The sequence below is a fragment of the Fulmarus glacialis genome, unplaced genomic scaffold, assembly GCF_000690835.1.
Source record: "Fulmarus glacialis isolate BGI_N327 unplaced genomic scaffold, ASM69083v1 scaffold2785, whole genome shotgun sequence".
NCBI classification, from domain to species: domain Eukaryota; kingdom Metazoa; phylum Chordata; class Aves; order Procellariiformes; family Procellariidae; genus Fulmarus; species Fulmarus glacialis.
Window position 1 is genome coordinate 40338 of NW_009213453.1, and position 24114 is coordinate 64451.

The window sequence follows — 24114 nt, forward strand, 5'->3', positions numbered from 1 at the left end:
GGGGGGAGGGGGACGACAACAACAACAAAAAAACCTAAAACAAACCAAAAAAGGAATGAAATGTCTGACTTCCGAGAGGAAGGACCAGTGGTGGATCCTGAGGGCAAAATGAGAGGTTTGTGTTCCTTTCCTCACTAACCTTGTTTCACCTCTACATGTAAAGCTGGTTCATATGCAAAGCAAAGGATGTGAATGTCCCCTTGGCCTCAGCTCATTGGTTGTAAGTTCCAATACAGACCATACTGAGAACAGTGCATCCTATGCTCCTAACACAGTTTCCAATATGCAGCAAGATGGCAGCACCCAAGGGCTGCTGCAAGGATGTCTGATGGGCTCTGCCAAAGGCAACAGTCGTCTTTTTGTTCCTACTCATTGTTTGCCTGGGTTCTGACTGTCTGTGTCATCACTGGGCTGCCAAGGTCCTGGGCTGGTTAGGGTCACGTCTTCCAAGTGATGACTCCAGTGCCATGGCCATACTGTGGGCTTGTTTCCAGATTAAGGAGAGCCAATATTACTGAGTTACTGCAGTAGCCCCACCCTGTCTCTTTTTCCATCTGCTCCAGTTCCTCTTAAGAACTGTCTGGCTTCAGAAAGAACTTTGCTGTTCCTTGGGGCAGGAGGTGAATATGAGCAGAGAAGGACAGAGGGGTGGAGACTGCCTTTCTTTTGCTGGAAAGATGTGGCATGCACAAGGCCATGCAGATGGGAATACTAATGGGAATAAGAGGTAAGGGATCAGGAGGTAAGAGATCAGAAGGTACCTTGACCATTGGGATTCTCTGGTGGTTTAGAATGCGTAATTGCAGTTTGTTTAACACCAAAGGATAACTGATCATTCATAGGAAAGAAGCCAATGGTGGGGATCAATGTTTCTATTGCTGTGCTAGAAAAATAGCAGAAAAGGAATGGCTCTTTATCTATTATAGCAAAGCAGCAGAAATGTATGCTTAAGGCTTCATGTAGAAGGGGCCAACAGAGGGTTTGTTCAATGCTGGCTGTCATTTCAGTCTTGAGCTTCTGTGAATGTCTGTGAATGATGTGTATCCTGCACTTCAGATGTGGTATGACTGGAGGCAGGGCAAAGGACAGCTCTGCCATCCTTGATCTAGAGAGAAAAGTTAAGTCACCGAGGAGGTGAAATAAGGAATATCTGGGCCACAGACCTGGTGTGTGGAATAGTAACCTGAGGAGATTGCAACTGAGCACTTCAACATCCATTTCTATGTAGGCCATACTGATACATATTTTTTATATAAACGTATGAGTTACCAAGAGCTGTCTTCACTTGGTAGACCCAGAGCTGAGTTTGCACTAGCACCTGTGGGATCCTGCATAGAAGCATAGATTTTTTTTTGCAGAGGAAAAATCTGTTTTATCAAGATGTTTGGCTGAAGGATTTTGTTTCCCATCAAATATTTGTTAAGCCCTTCTTGGAGGGTCTCGCAGAAGGAGTAGGAGGAGGTGACTCTTTGAATGGGGTTCAATGTAGAAAATCTTAATTATTGGCAGTTGCAAGGAATATGGCTCTAAATTAAGTATAGCTAGATTTGTACTTCTATTGGTCGTGCATCGATATCCTGATCTCTCATCCACAGGGTGCAATCTGTATGTAATTATGATGCTACTCCCCTGTGAAACAAACCCAAAAGACTAAGGATTGGTCTGAAACAAGAATATTTTTCAGGTCAGCTTGGACGAGCAGGCCAAGTCTGACTCACCAGCCCTGTGGTGCCACTGCACACGTTTGCTTGGACCTGAGGAGCATCCTGGCTTTCTGGGATCCTGCACTGTGCTGATTGAACAGCACATGCATCTCCCTTGCTCCCAACAGACTACTGGATACTTTTGAGCAAGGAAAAAAAAAAGTGAAACCATGAAAAATCTCTAAATCGTAAATCAACACTGAGGGAGCTGGAACAGGTTCTGTCTTGGGGGGTCTTGTGCACCGCACACGCAGGCTTAGAGTCCAAAGCTGCTGGCAATCACAGGGCACCCCACTGCCTCACTCCCCACGCAGGTTTTCATGGCACAAGACTGACCTCCAGTGGACACTGACTAGTGTCGTTGGCCTGTAAATCTAGGGAAGATGTGTACAAATGATCTTTAGAGGCCATACGTTCAGATTTCAGGACAGGTGTTTGCTCCTTGGCTTCTTCAGGCATTTCTGGCCTAAAAACAGACCTTATGAACAGTCTCCTGCTGAGCTGATAAACGCAACGTGCTTACACTGACATAGATAATTCTGAAAATGTCTTAGTGAAGCAGGGAAGAATTATCCTACCTATGACTTCTCTCTCTACAGAGCAGTGAGGGACACAGCAAAGTGATGAGCAAGCAAGGGGCAACAGAGAAAGGGAAGAGCCTGAAGCTTTTGAGGCAGAAAGAGTTTCATTCTGAATGAGGCTCTATCCCTCAGAAAGTCCAGAACTAAGGGCAAGGACCTGACTGCAGTTCATGTGCTATAGTCTCCTCGCATAGTTTGTGTCATTCCCATTAACTGCATGGGTCAGCTACCAGAGCCTCAGGAAGGCTTGTCCTCTAGCTACACTGCTACCAGTGTTCAAGTTTGTTAACTCAAGTATACGTGCATGGTTTGCAACTCTACCTTTGTAGGATGAGGGGACACACATCCCAACTTAACCTGTGGTTCCACTTTATAGGGTAGCAAAGAGCTGGGCAGAAGTGCTCATCTAAATGAGGAGGAACCATCTGCATAAAGAATCACCAGGGCTTTCCTTCCTTCCCAGAGACCACAGGTGTTGTCTTCTAATAGTAGAAATACAGCTCTGTGATTCCTCTTATAACTACCACAAAACCCTCCCTGTCTTATGTTGCTGGTGGGAGTTTCGTTCCCCCTCCCTTATGTCTTTAGATGGCTTCAGAGTATTTCACATGCCCACAACAACATGCTGCTATCTCACAACTCTTTCCTCACTGTGTGAATATAGGTCTCTCCTCATTCTTCTTGGAGCAGCATCCTGCTTCTACCAGTGAGGAATCACCGACACCATGACAAAACTTGATGGACTTAGGAAGAGGTGTCCTAGCTGGGTAAGAGTTACTTGACCTCCAGCAGAAGAAAGAAGATATTTCCTCTGCCAGTGGAGAACTTTTGTGAACGGTAAGCCACAGCAGTGCAACCTTACCTACTAGAAGGTGAGAAACCCGTCAACTGCTAGACATAGATCCTGCTCCTTATTTCCAAAGGAAACCTGTTATCACCAGCTAAGGAGAGGATGAGGTATGAGGGGCTGCCCTGGACCTGGTCCAGTTAGTGCATTTTTATCTCAGAGGGGATTTTCAAGGAGAGAGCTATCGTCAGTATATGACTTTTGGGCAACCAGAGCTGCATTAATCAGGAGACATCTTTGGCCTACCAAATGTGCCAGTAATAGGAGGTCGTCCTGGACTGAGTACACCCGATGTTCAGACTCGGCATGACTCAGGTTTAGCTCAGATTTGCACCCAGGGCAGACTTCAATAGGTATAGACTTTAAACCTAGGCACTTTCCACCTATCTGAATATGGTGGAAAGATCTCAGTGCCTGTGGCAACTGCATAAGAGAAGCATTCACCTGGCAGTTTATACAGATGTCTATTGTGGAGCTCAGTGGTTGTGATGAACTTGGGTAGGCTGCAAAATGCATAGATGGAATGCCTCACTTAAAAGCAACTCAAAGAAGCTATGAGCAATTGGGAGATGCCTCTGGAGGGAGAAGGACAGACACAGCTGAGCTGCCTTTCCCAGAGCCTACTTAGCATAGGCCAAGGCTCTCATTTACTATTGACTGGAGGGATGTTTTACAAGTGCCCCTTCTGGTTTAGAGAGATATGAAATCTGTCTGTAATTAAGTTAATTTGGAGTTGAACATGGGCAAAGATAATGAACTGGAAACAACAAAAGAAGAGTAAGAAAGAGGGGAGGGAGTTGCTAAGAAACAGTTCTGTTGCACTAAATCCCACCCCCAATGAAATAAACCATTTTTAGGATGGCTGAGCGATGGGGCAGACAGAGCACAGGCATGGAAATGGTTGCTCTATCAAGAGCTCAAAAGAATGAAGGAGATAGAAAGGGTATGACTTAGAGAACTGAGGCAAAAAGGGAGAGGAAAATGATTTCTTTTGCAGGTCACAGCTGTGGCCAGTACAGTTTACTGGCAGAGCAGTGACTTTGGGATCAGCAGGATGGTGTCCTATGCCTGACTTGTCTTCCAGTCTGAGGGAACCCCTCCAACACTCTGAGCCTCCACTGGGAAGTGCTCTGGGACTGGCTACCACCATCGCTTGCTTATCAAAGATCAGCAAATTGCCCCTCTCAGAGCACAAGGCTTTTACCTTCGCCAGTATTTGACCCTGGTGAGAGTTCTCACTGGAGTCGAGCACCAGGATGAAGACTTAAGACTGTCTCCATAGCTTTTAGAAATGATATGAAAAATAGCACGTTCAAGCCAAAAGGAGGACGGAAAAGAGGTCTCCAGGAAAGACCAAATACTTAACAGTCAGCAAAGCATAAGTAAATAGACAAGTTATGATCAATGAGTTTGTTTGAATTTGACAGAGCTTTCCTGCAAACATAGGGGAGGGAAGGGGGGTGAAACATTCCCTGCCAGTGTGAGCTGTAATAAAGGACCTGCTGTTTTCTGATTCTCACTCTCTGTGAAAATTGAAAAGGTTAGCCAGGTAATTGAAATCGAGACTGGAATACAAATATGGTGTGAAAACCCTACAGCTGGCAAATAAAGTTGCAGGGAAAAGACTCGATCCTCAGTGGAATTTCTTAGCAGCAAAAAGACAGGTGGATGGGGGGGAGAGATGATTCTTCAATATACCTGTTCCTCATGGGAGAGGAGATAAGGGAAGAAACGAGACCTGAAGTGACCAGATTGCAGCTAACACTTATATGAGTGCTCCTTGCTGTCAATGCAAGAGACACTGTAAAAAAGTGGAGTGTGCTAAGGCTGAATCATGTATGGCAGTCATTGCTGCCTCTTGGAGTAATGTAGTAGGTTTACTGGGAATTGGTAGGTTACCATGTCAGCCCCAACTTAGGGACTAGTTCTTGTTATACGCGGAGAGAGAGAGAGCTCCATGTGACTCAGCCCCTCCTCTTGGGGCTGAGATACATAAGCAAACTAGATGCGACTGGACCGATGTCAACTGCCTCTTCATCTTTGTTGTATGCAGGAACACAAACTGATTTGCATTACTTCAGGCTAAGAGCACAGAGATAGATGGTTACTGTGAAGCAGCTGAGGAATGGTTCTTTGTTAACCCACCGTGTGCTGCAAGTCTAAGTCCTAGTGGAGGGTCCTATCATTGTTACTGTAATGTAAATTTATATGTGTTGCTACATCTGTGGTCTGCTTTTCTGCAGGAGCAGGTAAGTTGAGCTGGGAGGAAACAGTGGTGCAAGGCTTGGGGGAAGCTGAGGTTTGTGGTATTAGCCTAGTTTGTTCACATTCAGAAAAAACCTCTGCATGTAGTATTTCCCTAGCACCAAGCCAACAAACAGAAACTCCAGTCTGTATGTGGTTAAATAAACAATAACTATACTCCAAGTTCCTGCGTTGGTGTTTTATTTCCTTCCTCGCGGAAAGGCTGGGAGTTCTTCTATTTCCCAAAACTGTGACGCTTGTAGTTTTTAGCTGCAGTTGCTCAGTGCTGCCCAACCCACCTGCACTGCAGTCAACAGCAGCATGAAAAGACTTCCCTTTGGAGCCTTTCCATTGAGTTTAGGCAGCTATTTAGCACGTTCTGTGGCAGGACAGATATCTTTCCTGCCCTCACCAGCTCCTATAGAAGTAAGGGAAGGAAAACTGCAAGCTTGCAAACAATTGCTGCAAACCCTGCAAGTGTAGAGCTTTTTTTGAATTTCCCCAGCTTGTGAGAGCATGGTCCAGGTGTCCCAGGGGCACCAGCCCCAGAACAAAATGATGAGCCCCCGAGGACGCTGTTCTTCCAGTGTTTTGCAGTAAGCTAGTTGTTAGCCATTTGTTTTGCTCATTCGGAGTGTGATTTTCCCAGTGAGTCATTTCTAAGGGGGTCTCTTGGGTTCTAAAGAAATGAAACAAATTGAGAGGGACTGATAAACATACCTGCTCTGCAACAAAGAACATACAGCATTTCAAGGTGACCTGTACCTAGCTGCTTAGCTTTGTTTTTCAACTGTAGAAGATATGCATAAAAAAGACCTGTAGAACATCTAAGGTAGATGACTGAAATAGGTCAGATAAATTGATTTTAGCATATCTTTTTTTCTTCCCTTGACTGTAAAGGGAATCCAGATTTCCTCTGATGGAGCTCTTCATGTTGTAGACATCCGAGTCTAAGGGTGTTTTGGAAAACCCACTTCTAGCCAAAAAAGCAAACAAAGTCTGTTCCTCTAGGAAGGAACTTTTCTACGTTTCACAACATAGTATAAGCTGAGGATGCATGGAAAAAAGTTATTTTGGCTTTTACAATAAAGACTTCAGTATTTCGTTCATGAATTAGCTATCCTAGTGGGAAGCAAATTATTCCAACAGCTCCCCTACTCCTAAAATTAATCCTTCTTTAAAAAATAAGTGGATTTAAGATAATTTACCTTAAGAAAAACAGCTGCAACTTTTCAGGGTTTCACAAAGTCTAGACAGTAACAGAAAGTCATCTGCTTCTGGTGGTAAATAAGCTTAGCTCTCTGCCTCTGTGTCTGGGGTATGACCAAAGCAGGCTGTTGACTAGCCAAAATGTGAAATGGAAAGAAATGTGGAAGAAAAACAGCAACCCTTGACTCTCCAGGTGAGGTTCTTGCATTATGGTCCACGCTTATTTTACACATGGTAAACTCCTTTTCTCAAATCAGGGAAACCAGTCCTGAATCATTCACAAGATGGTCACTGTGTTTTGGTACATGAGCCCTTACGGCTTGTGATCTACCCTAACAACATCGAAAGTGTTTATTTTCCTCGGCAGGGAAATCTGCAAGGCCCAAATTGGCAATTCTCTGCAGAGTTTCTTTTCAAATTCTTTTACCCCACAACTCACTCTGAAGGACATTTGCCATCATTGCATCAGCTTGGACCAAATTCTAAAACCAACTTTTAATCCTTGCAAGAGTTCCTCGTTGTTTTATTTCTTGTCCTTTCCCCTTATTCCTCCTCAGTTTATTGTAGAAAGAAAAAGTCCAGATTATTATTCTGTTTTCATTACCATATTTTTCCTTACTTTAATATCCATTTGATATGGAAATACTACAGCTCAGCAATTTGCTATAGTTTTGCTAGTCTGTGGAACAAGAAACCTCAGTGGGAAAACATCTAGGAAGTGTCATAATGAACAGCAGAAAAATGAGGCAAATGTTGTAGAAAAACAGAGAGGGAGAGCAGACCTGGCTGTTACACAGCCTGGGAAGCAGCACTTTTTGCTTTAGGACCTTCTCCTGGCTATGACAACCATAGTTTTTAACCTCCTCGCCTGAAGAAGAAGTCGTGCAGAGCACTTGGATGCAACAAACTACACTGGGATTAGTGCTTTATTTTCATGCGTATATACCAGCTGAAATAATCTGCATTTTTTTTTTTTAAAGTACTGTGATTTGTAGTAAGTCCTTAGTGTCCTGCCCTTGGTGCTGGCTGAACATCCAAGGAATTTCCATCTTCCGCTACTCATGTGAAATCAGAGGGAGAAACAAGAAGCACAAGGATTGCTGGAGGATGGACCAGACATAGGAAGAGAGACTCTAGTATATTTATTTTCGTGTTATACACAGATACATATAACCAGCTCTGCAGCTGAAGTGTACGTTTAGTTTTACTGATAAGCCATGGTTTAAACGCTTCAAAACACAGTAGTGTCCAAAAACTCTTCATATAAACTTAACAGAATTTTCCACTCGCTGTTATGATGTTTTTTCCAGTACTGAGCCTGGAGTAGATCTGGGTATCACTCCTCGGCAATGCAAGCAATTCTTCTCTCCTTTAAGTGCTTCCTTGCAACACATTTCAAACTGTCCATGTTTTGTTCACAGTGCTGGAGCATTGCCCCTGCACTCCACCCTTTCTGCTCTTGCGTGTTTCCCAGAGGGAAACAGATGCAGAGGAATAAATCAATAGACAGTTCTGTCTAGAAAGTCACGCTTGATTTCAAATAAATATATTTTTATCACACTAGACCACTTTGGGGGAAAGTGAGTTGTTCTCCATTTTCTTGCAACAGGAGTTTTTCTCAGCCAGTTGCCAATATTTTTCAGCGCTTGGTTATGAAAGCTGCCAAATGTGTAAATAAAGGAATATCATCGGCTTTCATGACATCTCTATCCATCTTCCCAGTATTTTCATGTTTGGATCTAGCTTCCAAAATTCAGCCAGGTAAATATCACAGCAGAGTGATAAATAACTCGAGCATCAACCTTTTGGGAAGAAAAGCCTCCAGTGGACATTGACTACTTTCTAGAGATCCACCCTCAGGAACAAGGGGGTACTGAGCTGTGCTGTCACAGGGGACTTAACTCGGAGCACCCAACCTTAAGCCAGCTCACATTTTTTTCACTGCATTTATTTTATTTTTAGCAGAATTTAAAAGAATTTTGACATGTCTCCCCCAATAACGCTTCCACAGAAGGTTTGGCTTGGTGCAAGACCACATGTTTTCATCTTTCCTTTTGGTGTTTGGCCAAAAAAGCTCAGTAACTTTTGGTTATGAGTGTCACTTCTTTTGACTGATGCCAAATTAAATGTGCTAAAAACTGCTTTTAGGACAAAAGAAAAGTTAGTTCAGAACAGGAGGTGAGTTCCTGGTCATTTGCTTCTCACTATTTCTCTTCTAAAATTTCCCCATCAATGCACACTTTTTTCCCCCACCACTTCCCCTTCCTCACAAAGCCCTTTGTCTTCCCTGGGAACAAAAATTTGGCCATTTTGTTTAAGATCACACAAAATCTTCACCCTACAGCTTCACATCCCAGCCTTGATTGCAGATCTGTGTGCTCATCTGCAAGTCAGAGATGCATTTAACAAGCCCAAGCTTTGCAGCCAAGGTTGCAATTCTCCCATGAAGGAAGGAGAAGAGAGCAGCATCACTCATGGATGGCTCTCTGTGCACAAACACAAGACGATGTCTGGTCCTAAATGCATAAGATGCATTCAAAGAGCCACAAAATCTTGCAGAGGAATGTCTCCATCATATGGTGAATGTGTGAGTATGTCAAACTATACTGTCTCCTCACTCCTTTGGCTGGGAGTCTAGGACAGCGGAGAAGACACGCTTTCAGTGGTACACAGCTGGGATAAGGAGGATAACCCCTGGGCTCAGTTAGGGAGTTGCACGTGGGTGTGGAGTGAGGCACGGGGTGAGGGAGGAAATTCCACGCAGCCCCTGCCCAGGCGGTCCTCAGCCCCTTACTGGGAGCCCAGAGCTCAGAGCCCCGCACGGGGCAGGAGAACAGGGACCTGTGCAGCTCGCAGCAGCAAGGCACGACCGGCACAGTAAATCCAGAGGGAAAACACATTTAATGTCTAATGGAGGGAAAAATGATAATACAAAACTCGTTAAAAATGTAAATGTCACTGAAAAAACTGAAGTGTCCACTTGGGGGTGGCAAAGTATTTCAGCTGCGTCTTCAGGGAGCAGGAATTGCCTTTTCTCTCCAGGGCCTTCTGTGTCTGTTACCCTCTCCGTGGCTTGTTTTTCAAGACTGCAGCTGGTAAAATGGGTCTGACAGAAAACATGGGCTAAAATTCCCCTTGCGCTACAGGAGAAGGTGACTCACCAGCTGCTATGAACCACCCAGGTCTCGCCTCGCCTAGGAGTCCCACATCGAGAGGCAAAACAGAAGACTTCGGGGCAAACAAGGTAAGAGCCCGTTGTAGCAGGAGTATAACCCATTCCTCCTATGGTGGGAAATGTCATCTGGATCCCCACTGAGCAGACTGGAATAAGCTTTTATGCATATGGTGTATCATCTCTCAGGAACTAATGTTCTTATTCATTATGACAACTCTGTGTACTCTGACTATGTAAGTAAGTCCCAGCCCCTCGATGACACATGTCAGATGATTTTCTGTGGCAGTGCGTGCCAAGTCTGAGCCCAGTGTGGTGGCTAAACCTAGCCCTGCATCATGATGCACGAGGGAGGCATTTCTCTGAAACACAAGGAGGCATTGAAACTTGGAACACAGAGGTTTATAACACTCTGTCATGTAACGGACTCACCTGTCCTCCCTTTACAAAACTCTGTAGGGTCCTGACCTTGCAGTTAGTGGAGCTCAAGAACTCATCAACTTGGATGCAAGTGTGCTGCCTTCAGGATCTGTTTGCATGACTGGGATACGGGACAGTTTCCCAGACCTTATATTGTGCTTTGTGGCAAGAAATGAATTCAGTAGATGCAAAATCACTGCAAATCTCTCTTTTTTATTGCCTTTGTATCAGCTTCTCTGATCCTGCAGGTTTGTCCCAATTCCATTGTGAATGGTTTCCAGCTTGTTTCCTGGTGGTTGCTAACCCCATGTAGATCTCTGACTTCTGCAATCCACCTGGTATGGGCAGGTGTGAAGTCTGCTGAAGTGTGACCACAGGGCTTCACTGGCAGAGACAACACATAAGTATCTGAAGTTCAAGCAATGGTAAGAAGCTGCTGCAAACTGCGGGATATGGGGCTTAGCAGGGACCTACCACAGTCCATTTGTACATGGTCAGGCTCAGTTCAGGCAGATGGGCAAAAATGAAGCTGTCCGATGTACAGGATAAGCCTGCAAAGACTGTAGACATTTCACATTCCCTGGGCAGATATCCCCCACTAGATGCATTTTGGGCAAAGGAGTCACACCAGGAACATCCTCAGCTCCCAGCAAAGGCTGTTTCCCAGGTAATGTCAATGAATTTGTGGTGTGCACGTGCCATTTCAGTACTGTGTAGATATTGTCAGACATAGTATGAGGAGATATAGTAGTAATGTTGAGATTGTTAAAAATAACCCACTAAAGGGTAGGTTTTTTGCACAAAGTGATTCAAGGCATTAATCACCACCCCCCACCCGAATCTTCACCTAGCTCAGAAAGCAAAAGTTTGCTTTTCATGATTATTGGCTCCCTGGTTCTTCTGGCCCAGAAATAGCTATTGCTGGTGTCTGATGTTTATCAGCCCAGCTCAGAGCTGCTCTTGTTCATGCCTACTTGCTCATGTTGCCAAGAGAGGCTTGCAACAGCTACACCTTGAGAAGGTTGTAGGAGAGAGAAGTGGGACTGGCTTGCCTAAAGCTAGAAGTAGGTAGACAAGGTTTGTGCAGCAAGTTGCCCCATTTCAAACTAAGTAAACTGATGTTCAGGCTGGTGCACAAAAGGCCATTCGGTGAGACTTGGATAAGCTGTGTCTCCCTCCTGTGCTGGTAACATTGGGAGTGTGTCTCATTTTCGTAAAGCAGCTCTTTGTTGGCGTAGCTTGCAGCCAGTAAGCTGAGATTTCCAGCCCTCCTATTAGCTTGTGGGTAATACAATGCTTCTCAACCACCTGCTAATTACAGTCTCCTCGTTCATTCATTCAACAAGACACGTCTGTGAGCTCTTCTTGATGAAATCAGTCTTTTAGGAGGGTGTCTTCTCTTTTATTTCTTAAAGTAATTTTCTTTAACTTCTCTTTCACCTGGATCACAACGTAGAAAGTCACAGACCAGTGGAGAGCTGAGAACTGCTGATAGATGTCCTGTGGGTGCCAGGGAGGCTTGTGTCTTCAGCAGAGTCCATGAGATTGTGGTCCTCAACCACAAAGATGCTCTGCTGGGCAGGAATCCTGCTGGTGGGACGGTTAGGGGCCCAGTGCTTGCGGCAAGGAGAGATCACACTGAGGAAAGCCATCCTGAAGCGCTGGGACAACAGATTGTAAATGATGGGGTTCACGGCAGAACTTAGATAGAAGAAAACACCTAGGAGAACAAGGGTGGGGGAAAGGAGAGAGAGCCCTCATTTTTGTGTGGAACGATCTCGGAAGAGGAAAATCTCTTCATTACCTATACTGCTCCACCAAGCTTGGGTGCAAGGGTGGAGGCAGCGAGAGCACATCTCTGCCTGCTACCGTCCAAGGCAGATGGATGTCTCACCAAGGCTAGCTCAGGCACTGCAGCACACAGGGAAAGGGAGAGAGTATTACCTGGAGCTCACTACCTCCAGCTGTTCAGGAACCGGCTCTCTCTTGAGCTGTACTGACCTGCCTCCAGCACAGCCCTCATCCCCACAGCAGGATTTGCACAGCTGGTGCCCCCATCAAAGCTGTCAGAAGATAACCTTCAGCCGAGGGGAGCTAATGTCTTACAACACACCAGGACAATTGCATAAGATTGGATTTGGCTGAGCTGTGTAACGGCCACATTTAGTGTTTTCCCATGGCAGACTGAAAATAAGATTCCTCTTTGAAAAAGCGTTCATTTTATGGTTAGCAGGACCATAAACATTTGGTTATATCACCCGGTTCTAAGCAGTATGTAAGTCTTTTGTCTTGCCATTTGGTAAGGTATTCTGTTTGCCTGAGAGACCCTCTGGAAGATGATGCCTGCTGCTGTGTATTCATTAAAAGCAGCTGAATGACAGCAGACTTAATTTCTGAACATTTCCAAGAAGGAAAAGTAGCTGGCATGATTCTGGTCACTGTCTACCAGACTCCAAGAAGCTTTTCCATGCATGCCTCATGTCACCTACAAAATAAATGACTACGTATTTCAAGTAAACCACTCACAATTACTTTTTTTTCCCAGCCCCCGTGCAAGTGGAAGAAGAAAGCATTACCTGACACCACATGAATTAAGTTGAATATATTAGCCAGCGGCTCAGTCCATTCCACAACAAAGCTGAAGAAGAGACGATCTATATGGAATGGAGCCCAGCAGATAGCAAAAACCATCACAAGGACAACTAGCATGGAGAAAGGAGAAAAGAAAAACAAGTCAGTTATGGAATGATAAGGCTCACTAGCCTGTACAGAGCAGACATCGTTCAGAAAGATGGATGAAAGACTAAATATACAAATTTTATTCATCGTTTCAAAACTTTTGCCATCCTTTCTGTCTTTCTGCAATGTTTACTGAAAAACATTACCAGCTAAAAGAAAAAACTTTCCACTGATTTCTGTGTTGGATATCTCAATGCATGCACACAGAGTGACATTCAAACAGAGCAGGCAACAGCCAGGTAATATTGTGGCATGTACAGAGCCTAATGAAGAAACTGCCAGTGAGAGAGCTGGATTCATCTGTGGTACCTGGGACACACTGACTCCATTGTGCCTTGGAGTTAATTTCCCCTGCACACTATTTGTACATCACGTAGCAGGATAAGGCTATAGGAACCATGCACTGATGATAACTGTCTGGGTGCACTGTCCAGCATGAAAGAAACAGAGTTTGCCTCCATGCACAACTTGGCCTGTGCTGGCTCTAGTAAGGACTCTTGCAAACCCATTCCAGACTTGGGTCCTATGAACATCTGTGGTCACAGTCACGGGGCATAGAAAATCAGGCTGACTTCAAAGTACAATTTCCTAGTTCAGAAGGTGACTTAAGCTTCCTAAAAGAATAATGTTGTTGCAGAAAATATTGAAGGTGATTTATGTTTCCTGCATAAACACCATCTCAGTAGCAAGGTGATCTTTACCTTAAAGACAGCCCTAAATTAGGAAGTGATGTGAGTGCTTTCAGGGTGGTTGGAGCACAAATTCTCCTGAATGTTACACAATGTGCAAGTCTGCCTAGGTCTGACTTTTTCTTGGGAAGGTCTAAGTGGTTAAGTCAGCAGTAGGTGATGTATGTGGCTTGGCAGGACTTCCTGTTTATGAACAGAACTCGGGGTGTGGTGCAAAACACCTGTACATCCTTCTTTAAAAACGTACAAGATTATTTGTACCCTGAAAAAGAGGGATCCTCCCTAGAGGGCTGCAAGAGTCCGGTTTGGAGTGAGGGATATTAGAGAGTTGCCACGCAAGTATCAGCCACGTAGGTTTCCTCAACCTCCTCTCGTCTGGGGCGGAAAATTTGCCTTCTGAGTCTTTTGATAGTTAGCCATGGTCTTTCACTCCTATGCCCTTTAAGTCCACATAAAACAGCAATAAACCTTTTTTTTTTTTGATCACAGCTACTCATCTCATAACTCTTGTATCCCATGAATTTACTTGATATCCTTCAGGACTTGGTCACCCTCTTGTCCCTGGTAAATAAAACAGAAGAACTCGTTACTTACACAACATCTTGGTGACTGATTTCCTGGATGGTCTCTGAACATTCACAGCCATTTCCTCCACTTCCAAAGATTTGTCTCCTTTCAACTGGCAAAAGGAGGGAAACCGAAGGAGAGCTTAGGAGATGACATCCCCACCAGACATAGCCTATTTGATATTTTCACAGCTGTAGTTTGAGAAGGCAAAATTTGAGGCAACTCAGGACTCACTGAAAAAAATCTACATTTAAATTTCAGTTTTAGTCTAGGGAAACATTGAAGCTTTAGGTTCAAAGCAGTCATCTGCAGATTTTATGCATCTGAGACTGCATATTTACAGCAAATTTGTATTTCAGTTCTCCACTTGTCCTTTCTCAATGAGTCAATATTTGGTTCACAGTTTGTGTTCAATTTCAACAGTATTTTGCTAGGCATTATTTGATCTTGTAGCAAAATATTGTTTGTTTGTTTATTTTCCTAAAAGGGTTCCCCACAATTAAGCACAAACCAATGATCCAAAAAATACCCAGAGAGGCCTCAGTGAAACACAGCTTTCCAGTAATCACTGGAAAAATTCCTGTAGAATTCAAGGGAGTTCGTTTCATGTCCTGGGTGTTTAGACTAATTGATATTCAATCTATCGAATGAACAAAACCCATATATGCTGTCTTGCAGACTGCCGGTGTGCATGATATGCACGGATTCAGCCACATACTGCTCAGTTACAAGAAAGTGGGGTTTTTTTCTCCAGTAGTTTTTCCTGGAATTTTAAAAAATGGACATAAAGAATAATAATCTGATTCTCCCTGAAATGCTTCCCCAATATGCTTACAGTGAGGGCCTGGTGCTTTGGTGATAAAAAGACCAGGGCTAGATAATCAGGACAATTGCTTTGATTAGAAAAGAAATCATCTATGGAGAATGCATAATTCAGCTTCCTGAAGTGGGAACTTCTGATTAGCCAATGGATTTGGAGTGATGCTTTTTTCAACTGAGAGAAACTGGAAACAAAACTTTTAATTACATGGGAAAGAATATCAGGGATGAGGGAAAAGATAGAAATCAATCTGGATTTGTGACAATCTTGTGAAAACATGCTAGTTGTGCCATTTTCTTTTGCCTTTTACACTGTGACTTTGCTTCCTGATTTTTGATTAACAATACTTTTCTGTAAGGATGATCAAATGAGACCTTCTTTCAATGTTCTATTTATTCAGAAAACCCATAAAAGAGAAACACAAGTAAATCAAATTATATTCAATTATAGTGCAATTAAGCCTCTCATGTTTTACATTATTCCCTTTGTAACTTTTAGTCATAGCCACATTTGCTTAAGAAAGAGGCTCAGTTGATTTGAAACACATCTAGCGATAAATGTCTGCTCAGATTGATTAAAATCCCTAGTTTCCCTTCAGCGGTTTTCGGTCTCAACAGTAATCTATTCCAGGCATATTCCAAAGCCTCAGAGAATACAGTGCTCTGATGCTGTAATAAACCAGAGACACATGTATCTTTATTTTTCACCTTCCTCCTGTCATTTTGATGATGCTATAAGGCTCCTCTTTAGCCTCAAGTTATAATAGATGGAGGTGTAACCAGTAAGAATAACTCAGCAGTTGCGATTTAATAAAACAATGAGTTATGACAAAGAGGAAGGAAAAAAAAAAAAGAAATGAGTCCATGGCAAAGTTTGTAAGTTGAGTTCATGACAATGGTTTGACAGAGGAAGAATTCCAGCCAAGGTAGTGGTTACTTTTACATCACTGTGGATGTATGAGGCTATGTAGGGTTGCCTGGAGATGAATGTTACCCATTCACTGCAAGAGAATTAAAAGTGTCTGGAGCAAGAAGCTGAAAATTGGATTTCCCCCCTCAGTCTTTATTAGCTACAGCATTTCATACTAGAAATCAAAAGGCAGAGTGAAATTAGGACCTCACCTATCCCCAGGCAAACCTAGAGAGGCCACTCAGCAAAAGCAGAACTGTTTTCTGTAAGCTCCTTGTCCTGTCTGACACAAGTGGTGACCAAACTTTCTCTCCAGCTGATGGAAAACCTGCTATTTAAAAACCACCTGGCTTGTGCTAAAGCATGCAGCCCTGCCTGTTGCAGTGGTTTGGCTGGAGCAGTTGCCACCTGTCTGCTGAACTGCAGCCTGGGTGTACCCTTAGCTCACCCCCATTGCAAAGGAAAATGTGTTAGTGGGTGCAAGGTTTGCTGAACAACCTCCATGGAAAGGGGACAGACTCTTCCAGGAGTGTGCTGGGCTCTGCAGAAATTAGCCAAAGGCAGTCACTGTCCACAGATGATTCTGGTTTTAACAACTGGGCATTTAGGGGGCAAAATAGATTTCAATGATAAAATCTGGACCAGCTGTGCATTGGAAAGAATAAGTTGTCTTGATTCAAAGACAGCTGAAATAAAAATTACCAGTGTGTCTAAAGTGTTACTGAGGGGAAGTGGCACTAAGAGAAGTGTTGGACTCTTAGCAGAAGAATCGTCCTGCCTGGGTGAGGTCAATCTAGTCCCATCTGATCATCTAAATCCCCTCACAGATGTCTGAAGTAGGTGGGATAAATAAGTCTCTGGACTCTCTAGTCTCTCATTCACTGTCAAAAATCCTTATTAAATAGAGTCTGACTTTTAGACAACCAGTGATAACCACCTATCCCTGTGTCCTTTCAGAGATCAGTTTGAAAGAAATGGACAGGGACCTTGCACTGTATCCCGCTGCAATGCAGGCTTCTTCCCAAGGAATGCCACCCCATCTCTACCAGCGCTTCAGGGATTAGCTTCCTCAAGCAGCCATTTTCCAATGTTCTCATTTTCTCCCTCTCCTTTTCCTCCTCAGCTATAGGTTGCAACCAGTAGCCAACAGCTGAACTGGGTTTAAAGAAGAGCCTGGCTGATTGAGGGATTGGTCCCAAAGGCACCTGTGACGAGGGGCCCATGAAAGAGGCAGCAGGAAGCTTCCACAATCAAATCTAATGAGACTACAGTGTAATCACCAGTGTCCTCTCCTTTACACTAATGCTAGAACTATCTGTTGACCATAACATTGTAGTATTAAAGTAGTATTGTCGTATTTAAGCCTTAAAATTATATCCAAGTAGATCATGAGGTGATTGATCATGAGGTAATCAACCTGATGGATCTGTTGGCAATAAATTTCCCAGTGAAAAAGACAAATATATTTTTTCCTTTTTGCAAGGAATAAAATTAAAAATTAGCTCAGCTACCATATGACCCATGTTTGCTACCTTCTCACAGCTGCTTAACATGTCACACGTTTCCTTCTGTATTGCATCCTGAGGCTCTCCTGAGCACTGGCAAAGCTTGAGGGAGAAACTTTGGCGAGGAAACGCCCTTTCCACAAAGCCTGGACTTGGAAGACGGTGAGGAAATGCCCTTTCCACAAAGCCTGGACTTGGAAGATCTACGTGTCTGTTTGCTGAATTTGAGCTGCTGTACAACCTTTGGATCAACTCTGAGCTTTACCACTACGGTCTGTGAGCAATACGTGGCACTCAGGAGACTCTGGAGTGTTGCTGAAGCTTCACAGATTTCATCCTCTGTGAGTAGATAGAAAGTGTCTTCTCTTGAAAAATTATATATATACACCATTCTTCTACAATTTCTGTTGAAAAAATGAAACTATCTTGCCTAGTGTCGTTGGGAGCGCAATGCAGATATACTCAGGATGGATGTTGTTTAAAATTTGGAAGTCTGAGTTGGATATACAGAAAAGCAGAGGCATAAACAACAAACATTGCAGCCCTTAGGAAAGACAGCTTGAACATATCAGTGAATATACGGACGTCCTGGGGGAGCAGCCCTTGTCTGGTACCTTCCTTCTCTTCTGGGATGGAGATTAGGAATATCTGCTGCCACAAATAGAAGTTATTGCAATCTTCAAAACTTCTTTTTATTAGTTTGGGGATTTCTCTTTTTCTTTTTGTAGCAGCTATATTTTCAGCACTCTTTCCTCCCTTCAGCTTATTTTGCAAAATTTTCAGTGAAACTATGTAAAGACCCCACAACAGCTGCTAGGCAGTGGGGATAATTTAACCCATTCATTGCTTCAAAGATCTGCTGTGTGCTATGGATTTCTGGCAGTTAATTCTTGTTGCTTTTCCTGGGTAAGGAAAAATTGCTTCTGTATAGTTTCAGATAAAAGTAAATATCAGCCAGCACAACAAAATTATATATACACCAGCAGAGATTTGGTTGAATTTCTTACACACTATTCGGTAAGTTCTTTCATCTCTACTAGCATATTTCATCCCTTTCTTGTTATACGATCAGACACAGCTTTTTAAACTTTAAGTTATATCCAGTGCGATGAGATAGGATTTATATTTTCAAAATATATGTAACATATGAGAAGAAAAAAGTCATTGACTCGCTATGATTAGCAGTGCATTTCAGTGTTGTGCTGCATAGTTTTATAATGTTGTGATACTGCTTGTTTTATCCATGTATTTAAATGACGAATACTTGGTAAAACTAGTCTCACTTTCTGAAGAGAGAATCAATATGAACTCTAAGGTAGCCTTAATCGATGGTGAAACTATGCCATAGTTTTACAAAGAAACGATTGCTGAATTTGCTAGCTGCAGCAATAAGGTAGCATTTCAGTTTATGACAGCTTTGTGAGTTTTAACAACTGAATATTATCACCGTCTCCAGGGAAGGAGAAAAATAAAGTCATGCAATGGAAATTCCACAGTCACAAGAAGAGGGAAAACAAATAATACACAAGATTCAATCACTAGCCTGCTCCTTTTTACTCTTTTCATGTTTTCCTTTTGGTCTATTTCCTTCTAGTCTCTACTGCAAAGGTGCAAATCTCTGAGAGGCTGGACTCAATCTACAGATTTGGATGTTTAAGTAACATTCAAATATGAGCGGCAGTCATGGTAAGTTTTTAAAAAAAGATTGGGGTAAATTATTCCCCAACATAGCTACATTAATTTCAGAGTGGGATTACATCAAAGAAGTTCTACCCTGTTTTAGGAGGTTTGAAATACTTTTGCTTTTTGCGGGGGAAACCAGATGGGCAAGAAAAAGGTGCAATCACTTAAAAGACACATACAGACACAAACACACAAGAATGAGCTAAGGAAACACTGAGCACGGTCGGAATAGGACTTACTCTTAGCCCCATCAGATAGTACAGCACACTTATTACCCCCATAGGCAGCACATAGAAGAGAAAAGAAGTAATCTGGACAATACAGTTGTAGATCCACATGGGCATGACTACAGTGCAGGTAGCAGAGCCAGGGACCAGGGTGCCATTGGGGAAATACTGCAGCATGATGCCATGGGTGCCTGTGTTGGGGAGGGAGAAGAGGACAGAGAGAACCCAGAGCACCACGATGGTCCTCAGGGCACGCTTGCGAGTGCTCTCCAGCTTGGCACGGAAAGGATGGAGGATGGCAATGTATCTCTCCACGCTGACTGTGGTCACACTGAGGATGGAGGCAAAACACACCGTCTCAAAGAGCGCCGTCTTCAAATAGCAGCCAACGGGCCCAAACAAGAAGGGGTAGTTGCTCCACATCTCGTAGACTTCCAGCGGCATCCCGAAAAGCAGCACGAGCAGGTCTGAGACAGCGAGACTGAAGAGATAGTAGTTGGTCGGGGTCTTCATGTTCCGGTGCTTGAGGATTACCAGGCAAACTAAGAAGTTACCTACCACCCCAACAATGAAGATCAGGGTGTACACCAAGGCCATGGGCAAGAACAGATGGCTCCGTCTGGGCCCACATAGGAAGGCTAAGTAATCCTCAGTGCTGTTTAAGTACCTCCTGAAACGTTCTTCATGTAGAGCAAGGTGATTAAACCAGGAGATATTACTGATCCAGGCCATTACTGGATCTGTTGAAATGTCTCACAACTGAGATCTGGTCTTCTTTAAGTTTCTCTGTGCTAGTTTGCTCACTCTTTGCAGAGAGAGGAAGAGAGGGGGGCAGTTGTCTTGCCAGACCTAGATGCACAAAGCCACTGAGAGCTGTGAGTGTCTTTGCCTGGCTTCGGTTAAGGTTTTGCCGTTGTAACAGCTGTTCGCCTGCAAGGAGTCCCTTAGCCAGAAAGCCCCTCCTTTCACACATATTCATTGGCTCGCTAAGTGCATTAGATTATAGAGTATGAAAAGAGGTTCCAGCTATTTGCATCAGCTCCCATAGCAGATGCATTTACAGAATCAGAAATGTGGGTTTTAGAGAGCTGGGAATCTGAAATATAGGATGTGAGACAAGCTGCAACATGTTTGTATTTGTCAGAGGGTGGGAAACCAGACAAAAAAAAAACCCCAAAACTCAGTCCAAAACGCTTTTACAAAATTATATCAATGCTACATCCAGTTATGAGCCACAAGCAAAAAAAAAAAAAAAAAACCTGGCATGATTTTATTTTTCAGTTCTCTGCTGATTTTTATTTTCTGTTGTCTACGGCAGCAAGTACTTGGAAACAGAGTTTGATCAGTAGAAAGCCAATCTGTTTTTGTAGTCATTCATGTGGAATTAATCTATTATAATATTTTAGCCTTTTTTTAAACACTGTACTTTTTTTTCTTCTGAAATCTGACATAGGATTTTAATTGCTCTTCTTATTGACATAAAATATTTTCCCACTTTCCTGGTATGCTGGAATCTGATCCCATATTCTTAGATAGCCTTGTTTTGAGAATCTTTCTGAGGACTGCATTATTCCAAAGACATATTTATTGCCTCTGGGACTAAGCTTACATTATTTTTCATAAACTCTTGTTTCTTCCTGAGTGACAACCATTCTGCAAACACACTTTCTGAGCCAAAAAAGTGTATCCTGCAAGGATGATGGCTGTGTCAAAATAGATCATTTAGCTCCTTATGAATGCTTGATTCCTTACTGAATTTCTCTAAAAAAAGCTTCAAAGTACACGGATGTCATCTTCTGAGATTCAGAAAAAGTTTAGCTGTTTGGAATAGAAGAAGTGCAAAAGCTGAAGGGTAGTTTAGGGGATTTTGTCAGCTTGCTGTGCAATTAGTCTGCCCAGTACCTCTCACTAGCTCTCACTTTTGAGTACCTGCCCAGTCCCCCTCCTTGAAGCCGTGTAGACTTTTTACATCCTTACCATCCTTTGGCAAGGAGCTCCTCAGGTCTACTATCTATGTGTGAAGAACCACCTTCTTTTCTCTGTTTGACCCTTTAGCTGAGTCTCCCTAAGACTGCATATTTTTAATCTTCCAGGAGCAAAGGAACGGCCCTTTTGGCTGGCATGTCCTCCAAAATCCTGACAAAAGCAAGTTTTCCAAGGAAGATGCAAACTGCTCCGCTATAAGTGGCTAGACAGTAAAATGATCCCACGCAAAAGCTGTTTTCCGACTCTTAAGAATTGAGGCTTAGATCCTGTCTTCTTTACTCCTTCCCTCTTTAACATCTTCTGGTTTAGTAGTGGTCCAACAACCTTGCAAGAAAAAATACTGTAATAAGCACAGACTGCCTCCAAAAATAACAGCAGGAGGTAAAGAACTGAGGTTTGGTCCCACAGAGGCATATTCGATGTGTGGAGCCTGAGGATTACTGTGCATTCATTTGAAATGTTAGAGGCATGGAAGGTATCACAACAACTGTACTAAAAGACAGAAGCATGTCTCTTGTGATGACTTTCAGATCTGCTGAAATTATCTCGCATATAAACTCTCTCTGTCAGGAAGACTCTACTCATTTCTTTTAGCATTGCTCAGAGGTATTTCATTCAGCAGATTGAAAGGTTTTATTGGATCGGTGAGCTACAACTGTGCTCTTTTGACCTATTTCTCCCTTTGTTAAGGATTCATCTTAAATAAATTCATTGCATTTTAACAGTGTGAAAGAACGTGAATTTGATTTTGATCTGCTGCTGGTGTAAGAGGTAGGAACAGAGGAATCGTTAGTAGGGTATTTACCTGGTCGAGACCAGGATTGACTGTTTCAGAGCACAGTAGGAGACAAGTATTTGAGAATTTGTGCAGGACTAAACACTTGCTGTACCTCTGCTTAACTTTCAGGGTTTTTTTTCCCCTTAATCTCTCAACAATATTTCATTTGCATTTCTTCTTCTCACCCCAATAAGTTCCACCACTTTCTATACTGCATCATAGCTGAGGTGAGTTAACACTTCTAAAGTAGCTACCAAGCTAGTCTTCATTTTTCTTCTTACACATTAACCTCCATAAAGAAACTGAAAAAGAAACCTGAGGTCTGTTCAGCTTGAACTCAATCTTACAGAAAAGGAACCCTAAATGGATTGAGTTATTTACTAAAAAACCAACAGGTCAGCCATACCCGTCACGATCTCTATGAGAGGAAAGCAATGGGCTGTAGAAACACATCAGGTCACTTGAAAGTGTGGATGTGCCAGGACAGCCTGTGTCTACTTCGACTTGTTCTCCCTCCTCCATCCTTTCTGATCCTGTTGGGCTCGGGTGCTGACAAGCTGTAAGAATAGGAGCACAGAAGAAAAACAGGTCTATTTGCTTAGCAGGTCACCGCTAGAACCATGTCGCTATGACCACGATTAAGTGACAGATGGAGAGGATGAGGAGAGTGGAAAATATAATTCAGCTCATTTCTTGAAGCTTTATTCGGTGTTCTTTATCATATCTGCCTCTTTAAGGATAGGAGAGTGTATCTAACCAAATGCTAGCTCTGGCTCTGTATGACCGGAAATATTTTATTTTTACAACTGAGACAGAAAATGAAAACAGATTTTCATTCTGAAAGTAATATTAAAGCATTTGATATTTTTCATTATAAAGCACACTTCATTGGTGCTTGCTGTAATACACTCGAAGATGGTGTGCTGCATGCTGGCCTTAGAATTCTGCAGTTTTATGTAATAGCAATGTAATTAATATAATGTAATATTTACACTAACGTAATGTACACTATGTAATGCGTATTAACGTAGTGTAATATTTGGCAACGTTAACCCAGACAAGGTTTTTTGGCATGGTAAGTGTCACTGCTAGTCAGAGTGTGTCATTATCTCCTTAGGCACTGGCTATGCCCTCATGCTGGTGGTATCTCTTGTACCAGATTTACATTGTGGGATCTTTCCCTTAGCCGATGTAATGTGCTACAGCACGTTCCTGTGTTCCACTGAGAGCAGCAAAGTGCACATTTAAGAGGAGGCAAATTCAAATGCCTTCGTGTTTCCCAAAGCCCTTGTAAGGACACCCATTAGCGACTATATATTAGGTCAGTAAGTGGTGAAAAATTTCATATTTTAGGGAAAATTGGACATCAAAAGAGACAGAGAAAGGTGGAGGTAATCCACAGTACAGCAGATGGATAAATCCTCCACTGTTCACACTTCAAGAGGGATGTACTTTAAAGAACTATGGGCCATTATGACGGTCCACTCTGAATACTTGCTTATCTCAGAACGTAGGATTTTATGCATACAAAACAAGCTTTTTTTGATATTTATATCTATGTGGTGAGACAAGGAGGTTTCTCATCCAGCTTCATATGCTCTGGTTGTGGAACTGGAGGTAATATAGCTGTGAGAATGCCATGGTGTGCCACGCTAATTAGCTGAGAAACAATGTTGCCCTGACATGTCCACCTGGCATCCAGGACTTGAGCTGACATCTCTGAGCAGCCCTGCATGGGATGTTGCTCAGGGTTTGCAAGAAAGTGCTGTAATTCCTACTGTACACACAACTTTAGAAAGAAATCCTACTTCACTGGGTTTGCCACAACTCATGGCAAACAGGTGCACTAATTTTTATCTTCAGCAATTACAACCTGGCCTTTCATTTCTAATTTCTAATTTCCATTTGCAGCCATCAGATTCTGTTGTTTCAGTGGTTTCACCCTTTCTCCAATTTATAGATATCGAAGGTAGGTGCAAAATCCTTTAGAAATTCTGTGTGAGGGGACTGCTATCCAGCCTGTCTGAGCTTGCTT

General features: G+C 43.0%; 1 protein-coding gene across 1 annotated transcript; it reads right to left on the reverse strand.

Moving 5' to 3' along the window:
• Nucleotides 1-11482: 11482 nt before the first annotated feature.
• Nucleotides 11483-20235, reverse strand: NMUR2 (neuromedin U receptor 2). Its single transcript, XM_009578187.1, has 4 exons — nt 19328-20235; nt 14199-14283; nt 12753-12878; nt 11483-11896 (listed from the first exon to the last, which is right to left on the reverse strand). Exons 1-4 carry the CDS (start codon nt 20045-20047, stop codon nt 11637-11639), a joined length of 1191 nt encoding a protein of 396 aa, XP_009576482.1. The 5' UTR covers nt 20048-20235; the 3' UTR covers nt 11483-11636.
• Nucleotides 20236-24114: the final 3879 nt, after the last annotated feature.

Coding starts and splice junctions, on each gene's coding strand:
- NMUR2 (XM_009578187.1), bottom strand. CDS start 20,047: ATGGCCTGGATCAGTAATATCTCCTGGTTTAATCACCTTGCTCTACAT. Junction 14,284..19,327: donor ACTATCTGATGGGGCTAAGA/GTAAGTCCTATT, acceptor TCCTTTTGCCAG/TTGAAAGGAGACAAATCTTT. Junction 12,879..14,198: donor ATCAGTCACCAAGATGTTGT/GTAAGTAACGAG, acceptor TCTCCATGCTAG/TTGTCCTTGTGATGGTTTTT.